General features: G+C 37.2%; 1 protein-coding gene across 5 annotated transcripts in view; it reads left to right on the top strand.

The window, feature by feature from the left end:
- LOC123527175 (lisH domain-containing protein ARMC9-like) overlaps positions 1-23,926 on the top strand; it is an 80,069-nt gene that overhangs the window by 9,190 nt on the left and 46,953 nt on the right. For 2 of the 5 annotated variants that reach the window (XM_053523177.1, XM_053523173.1), the window contains exons 1-4: positions 13,359-13,468; positions 17,218-17,298; positions 18,856-18,981; positions 23,157-23,324. In XM_053523177.1, the coding sequence (XP_053379152.1) occupies positions 17,239-17,298; positions 18,856-18,981; positions 23,157-23,324 (354 nt within the window). In that variant the 5' untranslated portion in view covers positions 13,359-13,468; positions 17,218-17,238. Of the gene's footprint in view, positions 1-1,801; positions 2,686-7,096; positions 7,190-13,358; positions 13,469-17,217; positions 17,299-18,855; positions 18,982-23,156; positions 23,325-23,926 lie in introns of those variants that run through there. The other 3 variants (XM_053523175.1, XM_053523174.1, XM_053523176.1) reach the window with 3 other exon arrangements.

A 23,926-nucleotide genomic window follows, 5' to 3' on the forward strand; every position in this document is an offset into this window, starting at 1 on the left:
GAAAATAAGCAAATGGATACCGGAAATGAAAGAGATATGGAGAGAGCTCGCATGTCTTTTATATATGCAAAAAAAACATGGATTAACTTTGAATTATCATTTTTGTAATAATTTTTTGATGTGGTATTTTATCGTTTTATTCCATCTCATTTTCAGTAATCATGGTAATGATAAAAAAAGCATATTTCTCTTTTGAAATTCGCCTAACTAATTTTTGATACGAAAGACGAACTACATTAATAAGAACATTTTATTTACCAGATAGTGAATAACGGTTCCGAAGATCTTTTATGAGCTTTAAAGAAATTGTTTTGTTTTAAATGTTTGTCGTTAATAGGTATCCCTAATATCATTTATATGTTTGTAGTCCAAATACTTGCCCCAACGTGGGCAAAAGTTATCAGTGGTTGAAGGGACTGAGGTAACAAAAACACTGTAAAACTGGTAGTTAATTTTGTACACCCAAACAAACAGATTCATCACGGGAGTGCCTTTGTCCGGCCTTCCCGTACGAGCACCATGAACATGTGTATTTATAGGAATAGGCAGAACAGGTTCAGTTATAAATTACGAGACATTTACTCGTTTGTTCACTTTAAAGGCTCATAATGTATTTGTTTAAAATGCGGCTGCCACATTTTCCGTTATGAACATATAATTTATTAATTTCTTTTTAAATCCTATTTCCAGTAATTGTTTTCTTGCCAAGGATTTGAATATTGATGACCACATTAGAAAGCCAGTCGGGTCCATCTGTAGAAACCACGGTCTAAACCACCACTTTTATGCAGATGACTCCCAACTCTATCTATCGTTTAAACCAGTTGACCAAGCATCAAAGGCAGCCACAATCACACGAGTTGAACAATGCCTAAAAGAAATCATCTCATGGATGAATTCAAACATGTTAAAATTGAATGCAGACAAAACTGAAGTAATTCTTTTTTCGAGTCAAAAACACTCCAAACATGTTGAAAATCTAGAACTGAAAGTTGGCGAATCGAGCATAAGACCATCAAAAACTGTTCGAAACCTTGGTGCTACGCTTGATTCGAACATGCACATGGACCATCATGTTAATTCTGTGACTCGAACATGCAACGGCCAAATACGACACGTTGGTCATATTCGACCATATTTGACAACTGAAGCCACAAAAACCCTGATAAACTCGCTTGTGACCTCACGATTAGATAACTGCAATGCTCTTTTGTATGGCGTGCCAAAATCAACAACGAGCAAACTGCAAAATGTCCAAAACACAGCTGCACGTCTTATCACGAAAACAACCCGTTTTGAACATATAACACCAATCCTTAGAGATCTTCATTGGCTTCAAATACAAGATAGAATCAAATACAAAATTCTCATTCAAACATTCAAGGCCTTGCATGGACAGTCACCGGTGTATATGAGAGACTTACTGGAGATGTACGTGCCAACTAGAAATCTGAGGTCAGCAAATGCAGCAACAACCCTTGTGCCACAAAAAAAGTCGACTGGTTACCTACGGGGATAGAAGTTTCAGGGTTGCCGCCGCAAAACTATGGAACTCTCTCCCTGACAATCTCAGAAAAGATTCATCACTTAATTCATTCAAAAGAGCTCTCAAAACACACCTTTTCAAAATTTTCTACAACACATAGATACCATCTGTGAGTGTTTCTATTCATAATAAATATGCCATTGTTATTTTTGTAATACAGAACTATAGCAAGTCATTCGTCGCTGACGAAGGTCTCTTAACTGTACAATTCATCATGTAATTAACTAAATTGACAATCCATCTTTTATTTCATCATGCCACAGGGTTATGACGTTCTATGTGTGTGTTTTTCGCAAGACTTGAGTTTCACTTGAAATGTGTGGTATTTCTATCTAAAACAGTACATGATGGCACCATTTACCGGGAGGTTGAACCACTATATGCAGCCCGTCTGGGCGTACCAGATGTTTAAAGCACTGGTATTGGCAATAGGGGTAAAACGACCTCAGGGGTGGGGGTGCGGTCATGGCTGTTTGTTACAATAAGGCTGTAAATATTATCATTGTTCATTTATGATATTGTTGTTGTTTTTTATTGTTATGTACAACGCCATTGAAAATATCATTTATAAAAAAGGCGTTTAATCAGGTTGTTCAGTTTCAGTTTTGTGATTGCGTATGTCATGTTTTGTTATTTTCCTACATATCTGCGATGTGTCACATGTTTAATTGTAAAGCGCCTTTGAACGTATATTACATATGAAAAGGGCGCTCAACAAATCTGGTATAATAATAATTTATTAAATCTATTGTTTTTGATTACCTCCCTTGATGACTTTAACCGTAAAAGTTCATGTGCAGTATTAAAAGTAGAGCTTTCCTAACCATGTAAGTAGGCATACAGTCTATTTTGACAGCTGTTTCAAAATTTAAAGCTTTACGGAACTTTAATGCCTTAGATTTCTATTAATTTATAACGCATACAGCAATCTTAGGGAACATTTTGAATACTTTCATATGGTAAATATCCATCTTATCGGTCTTTTGATTTATTTCGATATGTTTTGTGATCATATTATCAGTAAATTGTCAAATGTCCAACACATTTGAGGTAATTCAATGCAATATAGATTTATATATAAACATTTTATATTTTTGCAGGTTAGCTGCGAGTTCATCAAGACTTTCCCGCACAAGAAGGTATGGAAATGCTTTCTCAGTTCAGATACAGAGCATATTACATAAGTGTCTTTCTAACCGAGTTTAGTTAATGAGCTGAATAAAATAATAAAATAAAAGGCTGTGCCGATCATTTTATCACTTTTATTCAACGAGTTAATATTCATTTTAGTTCATAAGTGGAGTCCTGTGGCATACTTGTAATTCCAATTGCATAAATTAGTTGTATTTTTTCTTACTCAACCTACCCCATCCACGAAACATTACACATTGAACCTTCAATTTGGGCTTTCAAGCTTGGGGTTCTGAAATAAGACCTGTAGCTCAATGTCTCTTGATATCTTATACTGCTTTCATGTGTATTCTAATTCTATGTAATTTTTTAATAATGTGTTAATAGCTTTTAAATTGATTGAAAGGTTTTATGTATGTACTGTCTCTTGTAGCTCTGTATAGAGCGGCTGTATACTTTTTAACGTTAAATTGTTTGTGTTGTATGTATATGATGTATACAGATAAGACATTAATAAAAGAATAAACTAAACTTGAAAATAACACCTTTTCAGAATGTACTATTTTCATTTTTGCGGCGAGATTCGTTGTTTGATGATAATTCTTGTTACTTTTTTTGATAATGAGTGTATAAAATTATGAATTTCGTATATGTCTTCACATCCCGACCCAAACCCCAAGGAAAAAGGATTGTTTAACTACCAAGTATTATCCCCGTGGAACGTTCTAGATATACGTTGAACGTTGCTGCACTTAGCGTATCTGATGAAGGCGACAGATACGTAGATGCCTATCAATATCTTATATTGGATACCAAAGAAAGAGACGGTTATTAAAGTCTAAATGTATCATATAAGCTAAATATGCTTCAACCATGATGATACATTCATCTTTTCAACTTCTCCTTGTTTGAAAGGTTTTGAATAGGTAATGTTAACTAGAGGTCGATCAAGTCTTAAATCTATTTAAACAAGCAAATTCATTGAATTTATATCCCCCGTCGAATATGTTGTGTTGTGAATGAGGGGATGACTTATTTTATGATCTGATATTTTATAGTTGTCATCCCGTCAAAAGATTTCACGCTGTCCCGAAACGTCTTATTACTTTGGACTACATTGCGCAATTTAGTTTAAACCAATCCAGGGGCAATAACTCTACAATAAGTTAAAGATTGCTTGTGCATCTTCCCTACAGTGATCTACATTTGTATCAAAGATACAAATTTTATTTAAAGTCGGTGTTACATACATAGACAACCTTAGCTATGTATAGCTAGTGACCGACATAATAGCTAAATTTCATCAAGATTCATCAGTTGGTTACACTGCTATGTTGAAAATTATAAATGAAGTCCAGGATTATTTTTATTAAAATATTTCAATAAACATGTAAGTATGAACACATGCAAGGCCTCCCCTTGGTTTATCGCATCTCTAGGTTCAATACTTGTGCATCTGAACTCTTTAAACGTGATCAATAAGGCGACTAATCATTCAAAGGCCTTGGTGATCATTGTTACAAAGTGATCGATAAATATCAAGATATTTATCAAAAGTTTTGCTAGATGCATTTAGCGAAGTAAAAAGTGTTTGTTTATTATAGTGTCACCCCTACTGAAGGGGCCAGCCAAGCTGGCTTATGAGACACCTACATACGTTGAACAGCATTACTTCCCGATTCCTATTTTTTTTAATGCCAGACACCAGGCAGGTAGGCAATCGGTAACCATTATTTAACTAGCTGGCGGCTCACCAACCGGCCTCTCTTCAGTAACAAGACCAGCCTCTGACAGGGCTCGAACCTTCGACCTTCCGATTGCGGGGCAGGTGCGTTATCCATTAGGCCACCGCAGTCCTAAGGACACAGGAACACAGAAGAAGCTGAGAAGAAACGAGGGTTGTGTAAATCAAGACTAAATATACCATGGAAACCATGATCGACATCAAACCATGTCAAACAATAACTTATTTACAAACGAAGATAAGCATGTCAGACCAAAAACCGAATGTTGATCAATTATATGGCAACTAACTGGATGTTATCCTTTAAAATTTGAAAATGGTAAACATACTTTCCACTGAAAATATGTCCAATGGTATGCCAAAAAGTGAACAAATATCGCTGTTATTAACTGCAACTAACGTTTTTCTCACCTGAACACAGAAAAGAACGAAACACGTCCATCCACCACCCACACTCCCGAATTACTGCCTTCCTGAACTGCAGGCCGGAAAAATTTAACTTTCCGGTGAAGAGCCAGGTAGACTGAAGTACAGGGAGACAATAAGTTTGTTTTCTATTTTTCCCTATCTTATATGTAATATAAGCCCACATTCTTTCAAGACATGAAAATTGAAAAAGAATCCTAAACGCATTAATATACCAAAACAACATTTTCTGGTTGAAAGTCATGGGCATTATTTTCTTTTTTCAGAACGAAATAAATTGAAACTGGTGTAAGACGTTCTTTTTTTGAGGCCCTAATGGTAACCTGATATATAATATAATATATGGAGATTTCCTCAGATAATATGATTTTTTTCGGAAATGGACCTCCAAAAGGTTTTCCAGGAAAAAAACAACAAAGCTACTGACCGCCCCCCCCCCAAAAAAATGAATAAATAAGAAAGCATTAATAAATAAGAAAGATAAGAAAAACATGAAAAAATGATACCTTTCCCTGCTCTCGCCAATTATAAGACGTTCTCCTATACTGGTCCAACGCTGCAGAACAGGTTTGTCAAATAATAACCTTAATTTAAAATGTGAGTCGCTTATGTCAGAGGATATTAAGTGTAATGGTCAGCAGAATCCTTTTGTTTTTTTTTTTGGGAAATCGTACAAATGTTATGGTCTTATTGATGTCATATGACTCATTTAATAGTTGACGGCTGCCTGGTGTTTCCAGTTCTGATAGAACTTCAAAAGCTCAAAATAATCAAATAAACATGCACCCGTCATTGCTCGCAGACAAAAAAAGCTCATGAAAATTAAAATTAAATTACATAATGGCCATTAAGCAGTTCGATAACAATAGAGACAGGGATTTTTCCATAGATGTCCTTCTACTGATATGGATACATTGACTGCGAGTGAATTATTTCGAAGGAAGATTTTTCATTTCTGATTTTATCATTCTCTTTACTGAAATCATTATTAACGTTCAATATCGCACAGAAGAATTTGTGCGCACGGAAGTTATTCGTCTGCCTTGTAAAAGGTCGGTAGTTATACTCCGGTGCCTCTACTCCGGCACCTCTACCCCTGTGCCTCTACCACGACACCTACATTCCGGCGCTTCTATCTCGGTGCCTCTACTCCAACACCTCTATCCTGAAGCCCTTTTTTTCCGGCGTCTCTTCCCCGGCATTCTACCCTGGCGCATCTATTGCAGGCCCCAACCCGCCGCTTCTTCCCAAGTCTCTCTATCCCGGAGCATCTACGATCCTGAAATAATGTCAGGAGAATGTATCGAAGAAATCAAATCGAAGCAAAAAAAATATGATCATTATTATGACAATTATTTTTGTCAATTACGTATAAGAGTGCCATTTATGTGCATGTTTCTTTCATATTTTTTTTTATGGATTTGATAACTCATACGTATCATGCAGCGACTGTAAAATATATTGAATTTTTAACAGAAGAGAAGATTATTTGAATGTGTATTTGAATATAATTATAACAGTTAATTTGTCATATAACGCAAATTTTCAAAGAAACTCTATACAAAGATCCTTTGGAAACATAAAATGCAAGCAAGTAAAATAATAGCAGACTCGGTTTTCATGAGAGTAAATCGAAATTGCAATACCCCTCGCCCCCCCCCCCCAACATTACCCCCCCCCCCACAGCCCCCCCCCCCCCCTCCCCCTGCGCGGGTTGAACGGAAATTTGTCGTAATTTGTTCTTTAAATTTACAGAGTTACGACAATTTCCCGTTTAGCCCGCAATCATTTCCTTTCCCTCAAGGATGGTGACTATGCAAGGGCGATTGGTACATATTCAGTTAAAAAAAAATGTTTATGGACGCCACTCTTACTTGAGCAAAACAGTTGTAAGCACGGTATATACCTAACCTGATTGATAGTTACTACTCTCTGCAAATTGGAAAAGATGTCAAAAATGGGAAATACTTGATACAGCCTGTATTTATGCTAATTAACTGTGCTACAAAAGAGCTAAATGGAACTAAAATATAAAAAATTGAAATGTGTTACGCAGTTTCCATTACCTTTCTCTTTAGTTAGTAAATATACCTTTTCAAAATACATGTAACCTTTAATTTTGAAGTGTTTCGTCATTTTTTATGTCTCCTCTAAATTCTTAGGAGATATTGTTGTATCGTCCGCCCATTCGTGTGTCTGTTCGTCCGTTCGTCCGTCCGTCCTCTTTGCAATATTTTTTTTACTTTTAGGAGGATTTCCAAATAACTTCAGTGGTACATATTTGCGATGAGATGACAAGCAGGAGGCAGGTCGTACGATGTGGTCAAAATTAATGTCAAGAGGTAGTATTTCTTGTGCGCTACGTGCAGTTTGACACCTTGATTTAACCATATTTTATTGCTTATATATACATGAAAGTAGATACATAAAATTACAACAAAACAAAAGCAAATGGGTTGGGCAACAAGTTCTATCAACATTACATTAAGCCCTTCCCAATAATGAAAATTACAGAAAAATACAAGAATGGCGACACAGATTCATTTACATGTATATGCAGTTAATAATTTAAATGTTATTTGCCATTTCATCATAGTTTGAAAGGTACATATTTGTGGATGTAAACTGTAAAAAGGTAAAATTTATTAAGTAACATTACTGAAGCGAAGTTCGGCTCCTTGAAAGGTTTCTAAAGATTTGCCAAAATGAGACTACATGTAGCCAGGCCTGTTCAAGATCTTGGCTATATGGTGAGGTCAAAGACCAGATAAGCAGTATTAAGTGCTTGTTCCACATGATTTTAAATAACACAAGGACAATGCACAGGATATAAACTACAGCCCTGTCAGGTCAAGGGGAGATAAAAAGTCAAATGGACAGTATTTCATGTCCATTTAATTTGTTTCTTTTCTTTTATTTTTTGGTAACTTGGTATAAATGTTTCACGTAATAGGATAATATACGGATAGAATCTAGTATCTAGTTAAAGCTAGTAGACCGGTTAGATGTAGTAATATGCTCTGTGCTGTAACTGTATAAAAGTCGACCGGTTTTTATTAGTGATGATAATCGGACAGCATTATGATAATCGATCAATCGGATATAATCGGAAGGCCTTCCGAGCGGTTAATCGGAAAATAATCGGACTTTAACACTGAACCTTCAGTTACGTATTAACCATTACCTCACTTGACTAACTGTATTAGCATATATTTAGCAGGAGTAATATAATTTGTGTGTGAAGTTTTAGCCCTTGTATCGATGTGGCTAATTAAAAATAATCTTTTATTTATTGAGGTATAATGAGGCATTTTTATATGATTTGCACCCAAACGTTTGTGGGACTATCAGGACTCCCTGAGAAACTGACCATGCTGTCTGACCTAACATACCTCAATAAAAAAACTGCCATTTTTGTCCCTATTTGTACATTCTATTACTGGTTCAAATTTCAATGCCCCCCCCCCCCCCATTTTTATTTCTAATTTTCTATTTATAACTATTTCTTGTTTGTAATACCACACATCTACAGCTGCATATTTAAGTGGACGCATATTGCTACATTCACAGTTCATACAGAAATGCGGAAGGGGTGCATATTCAAGAAATCGATGGTGGGAAAATAAAAAACATATTCCTAAACTGATATAATACTGATGGACACCTGTAATATTCAGTATTTTGTGGATAAGGATGAGGTCTTTGTGAAAGTACATTCAACACAAAATATTAAGCTTTTGTATCAGGAAAAAACAGGTGAATACCTTAGAACAGATATCTAAGATGCTACACAGGTCAGGCGGGTTAAATGTATAATGGCGATCACTTGAAATTCATCTTGAAAAGGTGGTTAATTTCAGTTTGTTTACATGGTTTTTAATTTTCACACGACTTCTCGGCGATTCACTGCAAATGTATTACTGCGCCGGACGAAAGGTAACTCTAATAAACAACGGGAGACAACTTAGGTGTCAGCACGTGTACGATTTTTCAAAAAACATGTCGATGATTATAATTTCTTATCAAATAATGAATCCTATTCAGATATTCGTCTTTAATATTAGAAGATTATTAATTTCTGTGGACATTTGTCAAAAAATATTACTTACATTGGACTACTTTGCGCATCAAACTGGTTTCCGCTTCAGTTGTGAGGCACTTCCGTTATACTTTTTGACAACAATAACAAAACACAAAATGAATCAATAAAGTCACTTATAAACCGACTGCTACTTAAATCAGTGTAAGTAAAGTTGTTGTTACAACATTATACATGTTCGTTACGTTATGAGATAAAGTTTATCTTGAACTGCATAATCCATTAATTACGTTTAGATGATATTGCATTTACAACTTATTTGACCCCATTTTTTACGCGAATGACAGCATTCTTGTGCAACTCGTGCAAACAGAGTTACGAAAAGTATGGTGGAGAATTCAAGGACAAATTATAAATGACATTAAAGTGAGGATAACTGTATATTCGTCCAGTTTTGACCATTGACATGCCTGCTGTGTATTAGTAACTTTTGTGAACAAGATTAGAATGTTACTTTTGCACATATATACATTGATACACATTGATTGGACCTCTCAACCCAATTTCATACCTTATTTTAGGGATTTTTAAGACAATACATTTTCAAAAGTTTGTTGAATGTGTTTTGATATTTAAGTGCATTGTAGTTCATGAATACCAAGTTAAAAATTAATAATGGCAACATTTCTAGGCCCTTATTGTAAGCCACTAGACTTCTGTAACGATAAATGTTTAATGTATTAAGAGGAATATACTCTTTTAGTTTTGGAATGTGGCATTCCTTGACCACCGTATATTTTCTTATGCACTACTTTGTAAACAAACTAAATAATGTGTTTTAGCTTACATATGCGAAATGAAAAGCAAGACAGTGACCATATTTCACATTCTTTCTTTAAATTAGAATCTGTAGGACATTGATAAATGTTTGGACAAGGTGAAGCACTATTATTTTCGCACCAAAAAGTCTTAATTGTTGACTTTGAATGTACACAATAAGTCTTATGTAATTCAACAATAACTTTTTTGTTTCAGTTTTCTCGTTTTTATTTTAGTGAGCAATCCTTTGTGTACTTATAACAGTTGAAACAGTATCCATTTCATGTACCAAAACCTTGTACTTTTTTGCAGGTAAATTTTATCATACCCCACCCACTTTTTTCTAATTTCAAAGTATGCGTCCCCTTAAAAATAACTAGAAGCACAATGCTGATTGAAACTATGAAGTAAATCAACCTACATTACGAACGTGGGAGGGGTACAGTTATTTGCGGTCTTTACGGCATAATCGGCAAACAACAATTCCCAATTTTTAACATCACATATCTTGTGGAATCCAAACTACTTCCACACTGGTGGTATAGTCTTCCCTGGATATGGGAATATAGTTTTGATTGCATTATTATTTTGATCGAATGCAGTATTTTGAAGAGTGGAAAAGAAATGAACCTAAAGAGGAAATACCTACAAAAAGACGCGTAACTCCCGAATACGCTTAAAACTAGCATAAGTCTCAAATAATCGATTATGCCAGTTCATAATCGATGTCGGCGACTTTGGCTCATTAAATGATCGACAATCGATTGTCGGCGACAATCGGAACATCACTAGTTTTTATGAATACATAAAACATATACATGTGTGTGCCTCCATCAGCTACAGCGGTTGAAAGTGAACAAAGCTGTTTATATTACCAAAGGAAGTGGCTAGGGGTCCGCTAACCGGAACTCTAGACCCAGAGTCTGGAGGTCCGGTAATAAATATATATGTACTATTGTGTACTGTATTCCTAGTGTATAAGGTAATTGTTGGTAAATGTTGTGATTAGTTGTCATAAAGTTGCCGTATTGAATATGAAATTGTTATTTATTCACTCATGCAGTTAAACGAATTCAACAATTCATGAGCACAATCCATGTCTTGAAGCTGTCAATGGTGGGACAGCTTACTACTGACTGGGGAAGGCTGTTTCAGAGTCGGATGGTGTCTGGGAAGTAGGAATCCTGATAGCAGAGGGTTCTGGCAAAAGGAACGAGATAGCTGAGTCGGTGGCCTCTAACAGAGCTGATTGGTATGAGGTGTGTGGTGGGGACGTCAACAAGATGATAAACTATGCGATACATCGTCGTCACCTTTGCCTGGGCTCTACGCTCCTGGAGGGTCGGCCAATGGAGCTGCTGCAACATGGGTATAACGTTACTGGTCCTTCTATAATCGGAGAAGACCATTCTAGCTGATCTTCGTTGCATCATTTCCAGCTTGAGCTTCCGAATGTTGGTATCAGTGAAAGGGTCCCGCACGATAGTGACGTATTCCACTAGAGGCCTCCTGGGGCATTGTTGGATGTTGCGTTGGAGGAAGGATCTGGTGTTGTTGGCTTTCTTGGTGACAGCGTTGATATGGTGGTTCCAGTTGAGTGACTTGTGAATGTTTAGGCCTAAATATTTTGTTGAGTCAACTACTTCAAGAATATGTCCGTGGATGTTGTAGGGTTGATTGATAGGTCTTCGTTTGTTTGTTATGTGCATGATCTGACATTTCTGTGGATGAAATTCCATCAACCAGTCCTTCTCCCATCGTTGGAGGCCTTCTGACTTGATGTGACGATAGAGCACATAATCATCAGTAAAGAGTCTTGCAACAGATTCCGATGATATGTAATTCGGGAGGTCGTTGTTATATAGGAGGAATAGCAGAGGACCGAGGACACTACCCTGTGGAACCCCGGACTATACTGGTGCCTGGGACGATGTACTGCCGTCTAGGTTCACCTGCTGGCTGCGACCCTCCGGGAAGCTGCTGATCCAACTGTGTATGTTGTTCCGTACACCGTAGTAGTTGAGTTTGGACAACAAGCTCTGATGGGGCACTTTATCAAATGCCTTGGAGAAGTCCAGCAGGATGACATCGGTCTGACCCATGTTGTCTATGGTGCTGGCTAGATCCTGGATGGAGAGTAGTAGCTTGGTCTCAGAGGCTCTCGTTTTCCTGAAGCTGTGTTGTGCGTCTGTAAGGATTGAGTGGTGGTCCATTATTGAGCTGTTGATTATGTGTTCCAATATTTTACATGTGATGGAGGTCAGGGAGACGGGTCTGTAGTTTTCTGGCTTGCTTTGGTCACCATTCTTGAAGATCGGGACTACGTTGGCAGATTTCCAATTGGTTGGTTTGATGTCATGATTCAGCGAAGTCTGGAAGAACATTGTGTAAATGGGCGCGAGCTCCGATGCGAGTTCCTTGAACAGCCTTGCCGGAAGTCGGTCTGGGCCTGAGGCCTTGTGTGGTTCCAGAGCTGCCAGGAGTTTGCGGACACCTTCCCCGGTGAGGGATATGTAGTCCACTGGTGGGTGAGGGTTTTGTCCCATGTCAGGGGTGGTTGCCGCGTCTTCATCTTTATTGAAGACGGAGGAAAACTGCTCGTTGAGGATGTTGGCCTTGGTTGCACTGTCTGAATATATGATGCCGGTCTTAGCATTCAGGTGTGCTACACCGTGGGTGTCGTATTTTTTTTTTTTACTTTTAATAAATACCCAGAAACGTTTCGGATTTGAAATAGTCAGGACTGATGATGTTGGTCATGTAGTCATTGTAAGCAGCTTTACAGGATTCTTTGGGGAGCTTCTTAACTTGTTCATAGCGCTTTATGTCTTTTAGCTTCTTTGAATTTCTGGCTTTAGCGAATGATCTGTTTTTCCTGCGACTCAGTTGTTTGACCTCTCTGTTGATCTAAGGCTGACTAAATCTAGTTCTGGTCACCTTGGATGGGACGCAGGCATCAAGCATGTTGAGGAGGTTTTGCTTGATGTCTTCCCACATTGTGTTCACATCGCTGTTCTTAGTGTACTTCTGGAAGAAATGCTTCTGGAAACTGAGGCACCTGGTCTTCATCGAATGTATATCTGCCTTCTTCCATATAAGTGGATGAGGCGTTTCACAGGTTTTATTCTTTTTGCTGAAGCACTGGACTCAATAAATACAATATCGTGGTCGCCAAGGCCTGGTAGAGTGGTGCAGCGTGTAATCAAAGTAGGTCTGTTGGTCAGGAAGAGGTCCAAGATGTTAACCTTTCTGGTTGGCTGTGTGACCATCTGCTTGATATACTGATTGCAAGTATCTGCAAGCTCAATAATTATATTGTTGATCCGGCTGGAGTTCTGGTTTCCTTCAACCGTGTTGGAATCCCAATTAATGTCCGGAAGGTTGAGGTCGCCGCAAATCCACATAACAGCATTCTTGAATCTCTTTTTGAATCACTTTCTAAGAAGTTCAATCTGGGAGCATATATTTGATGCCTCTTAAATACTTGCGTTACCCTACCATATCCTAAAAGGGTTGCCTAGGAATACGGAACTTGGTTATAAAGTTAAACTTAGACCCAGCTTGCAGTAAATATGAGCAAACTATTTCTATTGCTTTTTAGTAAAAACCCTGAATGCGGTACCGCACGATACGGTACGGTACGGGGAATAGACGGGGAATAGACGCACTCAAAAATTTATTTGCTGCGAGACTGCATTGTTCCAAACAACAGTAAACAAATTTACAAAAACATGAGTTTAAGGGCATTATCATAGGAACTGAGGTAAGTACAACAACACTTAAACATTCAATATATCCCGAATCAAACGTACCAGTCACTTAAGCGTGAAATACACTGATTTTATCGTAGCACTTAATTTAGGAAGATTATGACTTTCGGACATACATATTTCGGATATGATCAATTTTTGTTACTTTTCAACTGTTTTCAGGGGCGTAGGGACGATTTGAGCATTGGGGAGGCGGAGGTGGTGGGTTTGGGAGAGGGTATCTCCCTTGCATGAATGGGGTCCGGGGTGGCCCCGGGGAAAAAAATTGCATAAAGCTATCTAGAGTAAATGGTGCAATCTGGCGGCTTCTTGGTCTGAACATTTTTTTCTCGATTTTTCACCCCTATTTACAATTTACTGTGTTTAAACAGTGTAATGGCGGTACGATGTTAGATACAGACAATGTCTTGCCAGGGTAGAAACAGTAATGTCTAAGTAGGGGATCGAGCACAAGACCCTGACTGAAAGGTGTAATCCAATCCTTAATTATGGCATTTTAGTCATTACATGGCATTATAAATAAATTTTCCATTTTTTTGTTGAAGCTACCCTTTTCGGCAGAATTTGAGACACAACATTAATTGCAAGTGTCTATATAGTTTGTTCGGCAGTAAGCAATTAAATACGATTAACTTTCCTTAATTAATACATCGCCTATCTTTCAAAAAATAGAGCGACCTTGGTCTTTGCGGATTATCGATTTTGTACTATACCGTGACACCAAAGTGATCTAGCAAGGTGTCAGCGATATGACAAGATTCTGTGTACATATCAGCCGCCGATGCACTTCATGATAAATTGACAATTGGCAAGGGAAGACAGCTATATTTATTTTCAATTATATTTTCAAGACATTTCAAAACTTTACGAGTTCGGTATTTCACCGCTCCTCGAAATATTGGGGCGATGGGTGCTGCCCCAGCTTCTATGCCCTTGGTTCATATCAGAAAAACATAATTGTTAGTTTTATGATATTAGATAAAGTCTTCAATGCTAACTCCATCATTAATATTTATGTATTCCTTAGAAATTATGGCTAAATAATGTGTGGTTTAGGTAACCCGGGCGGCCGACCCTATTTTGTACTGCTGACCCTAGGATTTTTAGCGATTTTCAGGGCTCGGCACTAACAGGGGTCCGCTGGTCCGAGGCCAGTGAAAAGTAACAAGGACCAGTGAAATATTTGGAGGACCAGTAACTGTTTCATTTAAAAATGTAACAGAAACTGCTCTTCGGACCAGTGGCCCAAAATGGTTAGTGTCTGGCTCTGATTTTTGGAACGAAAGGTATTTACGGTTACGAATTAGCCTGAAATGAAAAATATTGAGTATGAAATGAAACGCTTTGAAGAAAGCGTCTATCGATACCGATCGATCTATATGAATCTTACTAGTATTATGGCAGCGGCCACTGTTTTTGCCCCGACGGTGGAAAAATGCATACATAGGCCTGAAAAACGGCTTATGAAAGCCATAATTAATTTGTCCACTGTTGTGGATGAATTCAGTGAGGTGCATGAAGACCTGGCGCGTTCGAAGCCCGATGGTTTCATCTGCTTTGCCCATCGGGAATTGGGAGACAAAAATCCATTTCAGGTATGGATGAACAACGTATATTAATCTAAAAAATGAATTTAATATTTCAATGTAATAACTTCAGTGACTCATAGGGGAGGAAAAAAATGTTTGTAGTAATTTCAGAGGAATAATCCATTTGACCTTGTGGGGGATTGAACCTCTTGCATGACACTGGGACACTCAACCATGTCACTAATGAACTAGCTCAACAGCAAGGCTGTTGAAAGTGGCCAATATTATTATAAACTACTACACTCCTCCCTTCTCTGTAATTTACTACTACACAACTGCCCTCTCAATTTGGGGCCAGGCATTACTGCACCATCCTTGCAATTTTTAGAGGAATAAATCCTTTTGACCTTACCAGGGGTTGCACACGGGACCTCTCGTATGACAGTCGGACACTCAACCATGTCGCTATTAAAAGAGCTAGCTCACAACTTGACTATAGCAATCGCCATAAGGCTGGTTTTCGCATGACGTGCTCAATTACTAAGATAAACACATATGGCCCTTCTAGTCGATACATTTTATATGCACAGTATTCAGATTAATTCCAGCTGATGTAAAATTTGAATACTAAATACTGTTTAAATTCTTAGTTTCAATTAAGTCAGACTGTATTTTAGCCTACCTGAGCACAAAGTCAAGTGTTCAACAGTGAGCTATTGTGGTCAATAGCTGTCTGTCATACGTTCTCCTTTGTCATGTGTCGTCAGTTGTGCGTCAACATTTTGCTTCTCAAATGACATCTAAACCACTTGGCCAATTTTGATCAAACTTCACAGGAATGTTCCTTGAATAGTTCCATTTCAGAATTGCTCAAAAAATTGAATTCCACGCAGAACTCTGGTTTAATATTTAAACTGTATGACAAATGCAAATTTAGTGGCATTGCAGTATGAAGCGTTTTTGCCAAGGATTCGAACCTTGGTTTCAATCCGAAGAAGGGATTATGCCTTCACCACTATTTTGTCAAACTGTATTTTCAACGGTGAGCTATTGTGGTCAATAGCTCTCTGTCGTCCGTTGTCCTTTGTCATGTGCAGTCACAGCATCAACATTAGCTATAATCCAATTGTTTCATATTGTCAAGCTTCTAAAAGCCCTAACCGCTACCATTTTGATTCATACATAAGTGCTTTGAATGGCTCACTATTTTTACCTGACTAATCTGCGACATATTATATCATGTTTTTTCCAAAGTTGTGTGATTTGTACTGGTAGCTGATTGAATGAAACGTTTAAATTCAAATAAAAATAATGGAGTTGTGGAGGTTATCTTGACTTTATGGGAATCAGTCTAAAGTGGTTATTTTGTTGTTTTTATTTGAATTTTATATACAACATGTAGCAATGGTAGCTTTGACTACACAAAGTGCAGGTGGAATGTTGGTTTTAGTGACTGCTTACAGCTCGATTTGTTGTTTCCAGGGAAAGGCTTCACTCAAGTATACTATATGATACAATGTTGAATGCTGAAGTTTAAGTTGATAAGGCAAAAAGCCACACCTAATTCCATACAGCTTGTGTATGTAAATGATTCCTTCAATATTAGTACTCTTTACCTCGACCGTGCTATAACTTGAATACCTTTAATTACATTCTTTGCATTGCTACTGTGTAACCAGAGTACCGGTATATTGAAATAGGTTACAGGTCTCCCTATAACCTGTGTAACTTGAATTATGTTTTGCACAAAATTTGTGTAACCCAAAGGTTTGACATTACAGAGTAACATAGTATTTCAAATTTTATCTCATCTGTCATTTTACAGCTTCAATGGCTACCATTATCAAGTCAGAAGTTATCTTTCCCGTCTGTATGTCAAACCTGTGAATTTTGCAAAACCCACAAACGCTGTATCAGGTATTTGTTAAAGACTAAGACTATTATATCCTAGAAAGGAAGAAAAAGTGCCTGTTGTAAGAAAAAATAGTACAGTCAAACTTCCTTCGCTCCATCTTGGATAATTTGAACACTACCCTTCACTCGAACTCGTCATCAGGCCTTTGCAAAATCCCTTTATAGAGCATTTTGTTTGATGGCTTGCACTACCCATAGCTGGCATGAATTTTCCTGGTCCCATCAGGTTCAAGCGTACTTAATAAAATTAAAGTTCAACTGTATTGGATTTAAAATTTATTGTACAGTTTTGTTTTCAGATTAAACAGTGACAAGAAAAGATGTCGGGATCATTGTCTGTGGTAGCATTTGAAGGGGAATTAAATGCTATTGTCAGAGAGGTATAATTTAAGATATATTACATTACATTACAGAAAATACTCCTTTGCATCTGCTTGTTGACACAAAATAAATAGGTCTGTTTGTTTAGGCAGTATTGTGTGTTAGGTTAAAAAAATGGTACACATTTTTAGTAAAATAACTAATGACAGTCTGAATTCATAGTACAATTTAATTTTAATTACCTGAAGACCCCAAGTAATTAGGGGTCACTTGACTGTGACCTTAACCTACTGACCTACTTTCTTTTTTTTTTTTTAAGATACAGCCTTGAAATTTGAATGACATATTCAGTTTTGCACACCGATCTTTCAGTGTCCAAGAATGTGACCTACTTACCTACTTTCTTAATAGATGTATTTTAGCATCAGTTTGACATTTGAAATATGTAGCTCATATGAGTGATCCAGGGTCATCATGACGCTCTTGTTTTTTGTTTAGTGCCATTTTTCAACAGCTTTTCAGTTATGTAATGGTGAGCTGTTTGCTTGACCAATGTTCTGGTACTAACCTGTTCTCTGCAAGTACCTGCCAACTTCTTCATAGTAATCAGAGGTGGAGGACAAAATGACTGTTTCATCAAGTCATCACAGAGAACATACACCAGTTGCCCAGATGTCAAACTCATGACCCATTTATCCGTGGAACTGTGCTCTACCCATTAAGCTAATTCAGTGGGCTTGAAAGCAGCTGTACAAACTTACATAATATGTATTTAGCCAAGTTCTAAAGATATATATGTGAGGATTTTTTCTTGTTTAATTTTTGATGATCTAATATTACAGTGAAAGATGAGCAAAGTATATGTATATCTTTCATGGCTTATAATAGCATGTTTATGCCCCCTAAAGTGGCAGCATTATAGAAATTGGACAATCCGTCTTTCCCCTTGGTTTCCAGTAAATAACTGAAAAATGTTCTGGTACAGAAGCCGCAAACTTGATAGGTTGGTAGGCTGTGACGGCCAGATAACCCTAGCTGATTTTCAGATCTGTTGCTCAAAAGTCAAGGCTGTGGGTACCTTGAGCTAAAAATAGGTTTCAGATCAATAACTGAAGAACTCTTTTGTCAAACTTCATGTGATGATTACCTGTGGTCAGTAGATGACTTGTATTGATTTAGGGGTCAGTAGGTGTAAGATCGAGGTTACTTTTGGTGCTTTGGTGCAAAAACCTCAAACTTGGTAGGCAGTTACGCTGTGACTGTCAGATGACCCTAATTGATTTTGAGATTGGTAGCTCAAAAGTCAAGGCGATCTTGAGCTGAAAATTTTAGATCAATAACTGTAGAACACCTTTGCTTAAAGTCTTCAAACTTCATATGATCAATAGACGACCTCTGTTATTATGAGGGTCAAAGGGCAAGGTCATTAGGATCTCAGATCTGAAACTGGGACAGGTCACAGGGGGGAGCATACGTGTTGTACAAATACGTCTTGTTTTATGAATTAGTTATTCTTTTGCCTGATTTAGAAGAGTGTCAGGAGGAAAAATCTGGATAGAATTTCTCACATATCCTTCTCATAATGATTTAACAACTAAACTTTTTTCTTAATGCAGTACTTAGATTTTGGTGGATTTGACAAGACTCTGCAAAACTTTGACAAAGAAATTTCCTCAAAAGGCAAACCAGTAGCATCAGCAGAGGGTAAAGGACCTGTCTCACAGAAACAATTAGCAGCACAGGTAGGATATTTACGTGTCTTTTCAAATTTCAATATGTCTCTAGTCTTAGCCTTGTATAAGAACATAAATGATGTGATCTTTTGAGTTATAGGTCTTTCTCATTAAAATAGTCTGAATGAAACTTTTAACTAACCTTTTATAAAGAAGTGAAAGCCAATAGGTATATGTTTACACCCATAATACTATTAGGTTATTTAACATTGTCATGTACAATATAGAGATATATTTGAATGAGTACCCAGCTGAGAAGACCATATTGGACGAGCTGCTAGGCGAGTCCAGTATGGTTTTCCCAGCTGGGTACTCGTCCAAATATATCTGGTATTTTACAGTTCAATGTTAAATAACCATTTTATTTTATATCTATTTTATTAGCCCACCATCATCAGATGGTGGGCTATTCAAATCACTCTGCGTCTGTGGTCCGTCGTCCGTCCTTCTGTCCTTTAACAATTTCTCGTTATCGCATCTCCTCAGAAACTACTGGGGGGATTTTGACCAGACTTTGTCAGAATGATGTATTGGTACCCTAGTTGTGTCCCCCTGAAAATCAGACTGGTTCAACAATTTTTTAGTGTGTTATGGCCCTTTGTTTATTTCTATAATTTACATAGATTTATATAGGGAAAAACTTTGAAAATCTTCTTAAAGCCTAGGGCTTTGATATTTGGTATGAAGCATCCTCTAGTGGTCCTCTACCAAGCTGATTCAAAATTTTTAATTATTGCCCTGGGGTCTAATATAGCCCCGCCCTGGGGGTCACATGGTTTATATAGAATTATATATGGAAACACTTTGAAAAACGTCTTGTCCAAAACCACATGGCCTAGGGCTTTGATATTTTGTATGTGGCATCATCTAGTGGTCTTCTACTAAGATTGTTCAAATTATCCACCTAGGGTCAAATATGGCCCCGCCCCGGGGGTCACATGGTTTACATAGACTTATATAGGGAAAAACTTTGAAAATCTTCTTGTCCAAACTACAAGCCTAGGGCTTTGATATTTGTAATGTAGCATCATCTAATGGTCTCTACCAAGTTTGTTCAAATTACCCCCATAGGGTCAAATATGGCCCGGTCCTGGGGGTCACATGGTTCATATAGACTTATATAGGGAAAAGCTTTTAAAATCTTCTTGTCAATAACCTACAACATTCAAATTTGGACCACATGAATGGTTTTGAGTGGCAAAATGAACCTTGACATGAGTTGACCTTGATTTTGACCTAGTGACCAACTTTCACATTTCTGTAGCTACAGCCTTCAAATTTGGACCACATGCATACTTTTGTGCACCAAAAAAACTTTGACCTTGACATTGACCTAGTGATCTACTTTCACATTTTTGAATGTACAGGCTTCAAATTTGGACCATATGCATAGTTTCGTGTCCCGAAATGAAATTTCACCTTGATTTTGACCTAGTGACCTACTTTCACATTTCTCAAGCTACAGCCTTCAAATTTGGACCACATGCATAGTTTTGTGTACCAAAACAAACTTTGACATTGACCTAGTGACCTACTTTCACATTTCTGAAGGTACAGGCTTCAGATTTGGACCACATGCATAGTTCTGTGTTCCAAAATAAAATTTGACCTTGATTTTGATCTAGTGACCTACTTTCACATTTCTCAAGCTACAGCCTTCAAATTTGGACCACTTGCATAGTTTTGTGTACCGGAATGAACTTTGACCTTAAGATTGACCTAGTGACCTACTTCCACATCTCTGTAGCTACAGGCTTCAAATTTAGACCACATTCATAGGATTGTGTACCAAAACAAACTTTGACCTTGACATTGACCTAGTGACCTACTTTCACATTTTTGAAGGTACAGCCTTCATATTTGGACCACGTGCATAGATTTGTGTTCTGAAGTGAAATTTGACCTTGATTTTGACCTAGTGACCTACTTTCACATTTCTCAAGTTACAGCCTTCAAATTTGGACCACTTGCATAGTTTTGTGTACCGAAATAAACTTTAACCTTAGGATTGACCTAGTGACCTACTTTCAAATTTCTCAAACTACAGCCTTCAAACTTGATGCACATGCATAGTTTTGTGTACAAAGAACTTCGTCCTTGAAATTGATCTAGTGAACTACTTTCACATTTCTCAAGCTACAGCTTTCAAATTTGGACCACATGCACAGTGCTGTGTACGGAAATGAAATTTGACCTTGAGCTAGTCAGTAAGTCTTGAAATTTGGAACACTCAAAAATGGCACATTGGTGGGCGCCAAGATCACTCTGTTGTCTCTTGTTTTAGTTTAAATTAAAAATGATTCACTGAATTTCCTCATTTCAAGACGCATAATCTAACTCTGTACATAGAGCGCCTAATTCACCCGATTAACGTTCGGAATATTTTCACACGTTCCGGGCTTTCTCATATGTTTCACATAGGACTATTTGAACCGTCCAAATACAGAAAAATACAGTTTTTAGCTCGACTATTCGAAGAATAGTCTAGCTATTCTACTCACCCTGGCGTCGGCGTCGGCATCGGCGTCACACCTTGGTTAAGTTTTTGCATGCAAGTACATACAGCTATCATTTAAAGGCATATAGCTTTGAAACTTATTTATTCTTTTCTAGGTCAATTACCAACCTCACTGGGTCAAGTTCCATAACTCTAACATGTATTTTGAGCAAATTATGCCCCCTTTTGGACTTAGAAAATTCTGGTTAAAGTTTTACATGCAAGTTACTATCTCCAAAACTAATGCAGATATTGAATTGAAACTTCACATGTGTCTTCGAGGTTATAAAACTAGTTGATAGCACCAAGTCCCATAACTCTGACCTTCATTTTGGCCAAATTATGCCCCCTTTTGTACTTAGAAAAATTTTGGTTAAGTTTTGCGTGCAAGTACATACAGCTTATTACTAAAAGGCATATAGATTGAAACTTATTTTTCTTTTTCTAGATCAATTACCTACCTCACTGGGTCAAGTCCCATAACTCTGACATGTATTTTGGCCAAATTATGCCCCCTTTTGGACTTAGAAAATTCTGGTTAAAGTTTTTCGTGCAAGTACATACAGCTATTACTAAAAGGCATATTGATTTGAAACTTATTTTTTCTTTTCTAGATCAATTACCTACCTCACTGGCCAAGTCCCATAACTCTGACATGTATTTTGAGCAAATTATGCCCCCTTTTGGACTTAGAAAAATCCTGGTTAAAGTTTTACATGCAAGTTACTATCCCCAAAACTAATGCAGATATTAATTTGAAACTTCACATGTGTCTTCGGGTTATAAAACTAGTTGATAGAATCAAGTCCCATAACTCTGACATGTATTTTGGGCAAATTATGCACCCTTTTGGACTTAGAAAATCCTGGTTAAAGTTTTGCGTGCAAGTACATACAGCTATTACCAAAAGGCATATAGCTTTGAAACTTATTTATTCTTTTCTAGGTCAGTTACCAACCTCACTGGGTCAAGTTCCATAACTCTTAACATGTACTTTTGAGAAAATTATGCCCCCTTTTGGACTTAGAAATTCTGGTTAAAGTTTTACATGCAAGTTACTATCTCCAAAACTAATGCAGATATGGAATTGAAACTTAACATGTTTCTTCGGGGTTATTAAACTAGTTGATAGCATCAAGTCCATAACTCTGATATGCATTTTGGTCAAATTATGTCCCGTTTCGAACTTAAAACTCTTTTGATATTTAACATTTTGGGTAATAATTTCCTGCTTCTGTGACAATATTTCGAATAGTCGTAGCTTGGCTGTCTTAAACGGACAGCTACTTGTTTTGGTATGCGGGCCAGTGCGGTCCAATTAAAGGTATTATATTGTAGGCCCATGTGTTTGCAAATGAACGTCACCGATTGGATGATAAAATAGATTTATAGAATAAATGTAACTCTTGTCAGTGACAGTCTTTTAAGACATAAACATATCTATAACCATATTCCAAAGGCCACTTTGTTAAAGTTCAGAACTATTTCAACAACGATGTCATTACGTATTCCCAAAACTTTTTTTGAGAAGGTCTGTGGCTTAAATTCTTAAAAAAAGATGTTTGCTGCCAAATTTAAACTGTTTTCACATACATGTACGATTGGAGAAGAGACTACTCATTGCAAATGTGATCAAAATTGAATTGTTCGGAATTGCTTTGTTTGATGATATATTATTCTGTTGCAGAATGGGTTGATGGAATTATTCCACAATGGGAAAAGAAAACGTTTTTTTGATGTGTGGAACTCAAGCTTGCCAAAATCACTGCGTGACAATGACTCAGTGGCTCAAAAACTGGAATTTTACCTCAATATCTACTTTGCCATTTATCCACTAAAGTTTGCAAAAGCGCAGGTAAGTCATAAGACATTTTTTCTGAGAGTACAAGGGCTTTCTATGATTTTTATTTTGTGGAAGATTTGCGACAGTGAAATTTGTTTGACAAATCTGTTAGCAATAGTAGAACTATAAATTGTGTTTTGGAACATTTTAATGAAGGTTTAGAATGTTGTTTTTCTAATAGGACAACTAAGTGTGAATGTTGCTTTATGTGCCGTTTTTGCTATTTTAGCTGACAATACTTTACGCTGAGCACTTTGTGTCCGGGTGAGCTGCTCAACTGGACCAAAGTGCTCAGGTTTAAGCTTTTGACCATTCATAAACATTATGCTGACCCAGAGTTTTTTAAACATCTTCTAAATAAATTTGTGTGGAGAGGTTAATGAAACTTTGAATTGAATTTTCCTTTGCTAGTCTCTAAAGTTTCTGCTGGTGACACATTATGACTGGCCTGCAAGAGCTAGAATGAGGAGAATCTCCAAAAAGTGCTCCTTCTAACTGCTAGCTCAATTTTTATAGAATTTCCTAGGTTAAGTTTTGAAATATTTTCACTGAAGTGTTCCTGTTGTGACCTTCTGCAATATTTCTTAAAATTATTCTGATTGTCGATGAAAACA

Source organism: Mercenaria mercenaria, chromosome 14 (assembly GCF_021730395.1).
Source record: "Mercenaria mercenaria strain notata chromosome 14, MADL_Memer_1, whole genome shotgun sequence".
NCBI classification, from domain to species: domain Eukaryota; kingdom Metazoa; phylum Mollusca; class Bivalvia; order Venerida; family Veneridae; genus Mercenaria; species Mercenaria mercenaria.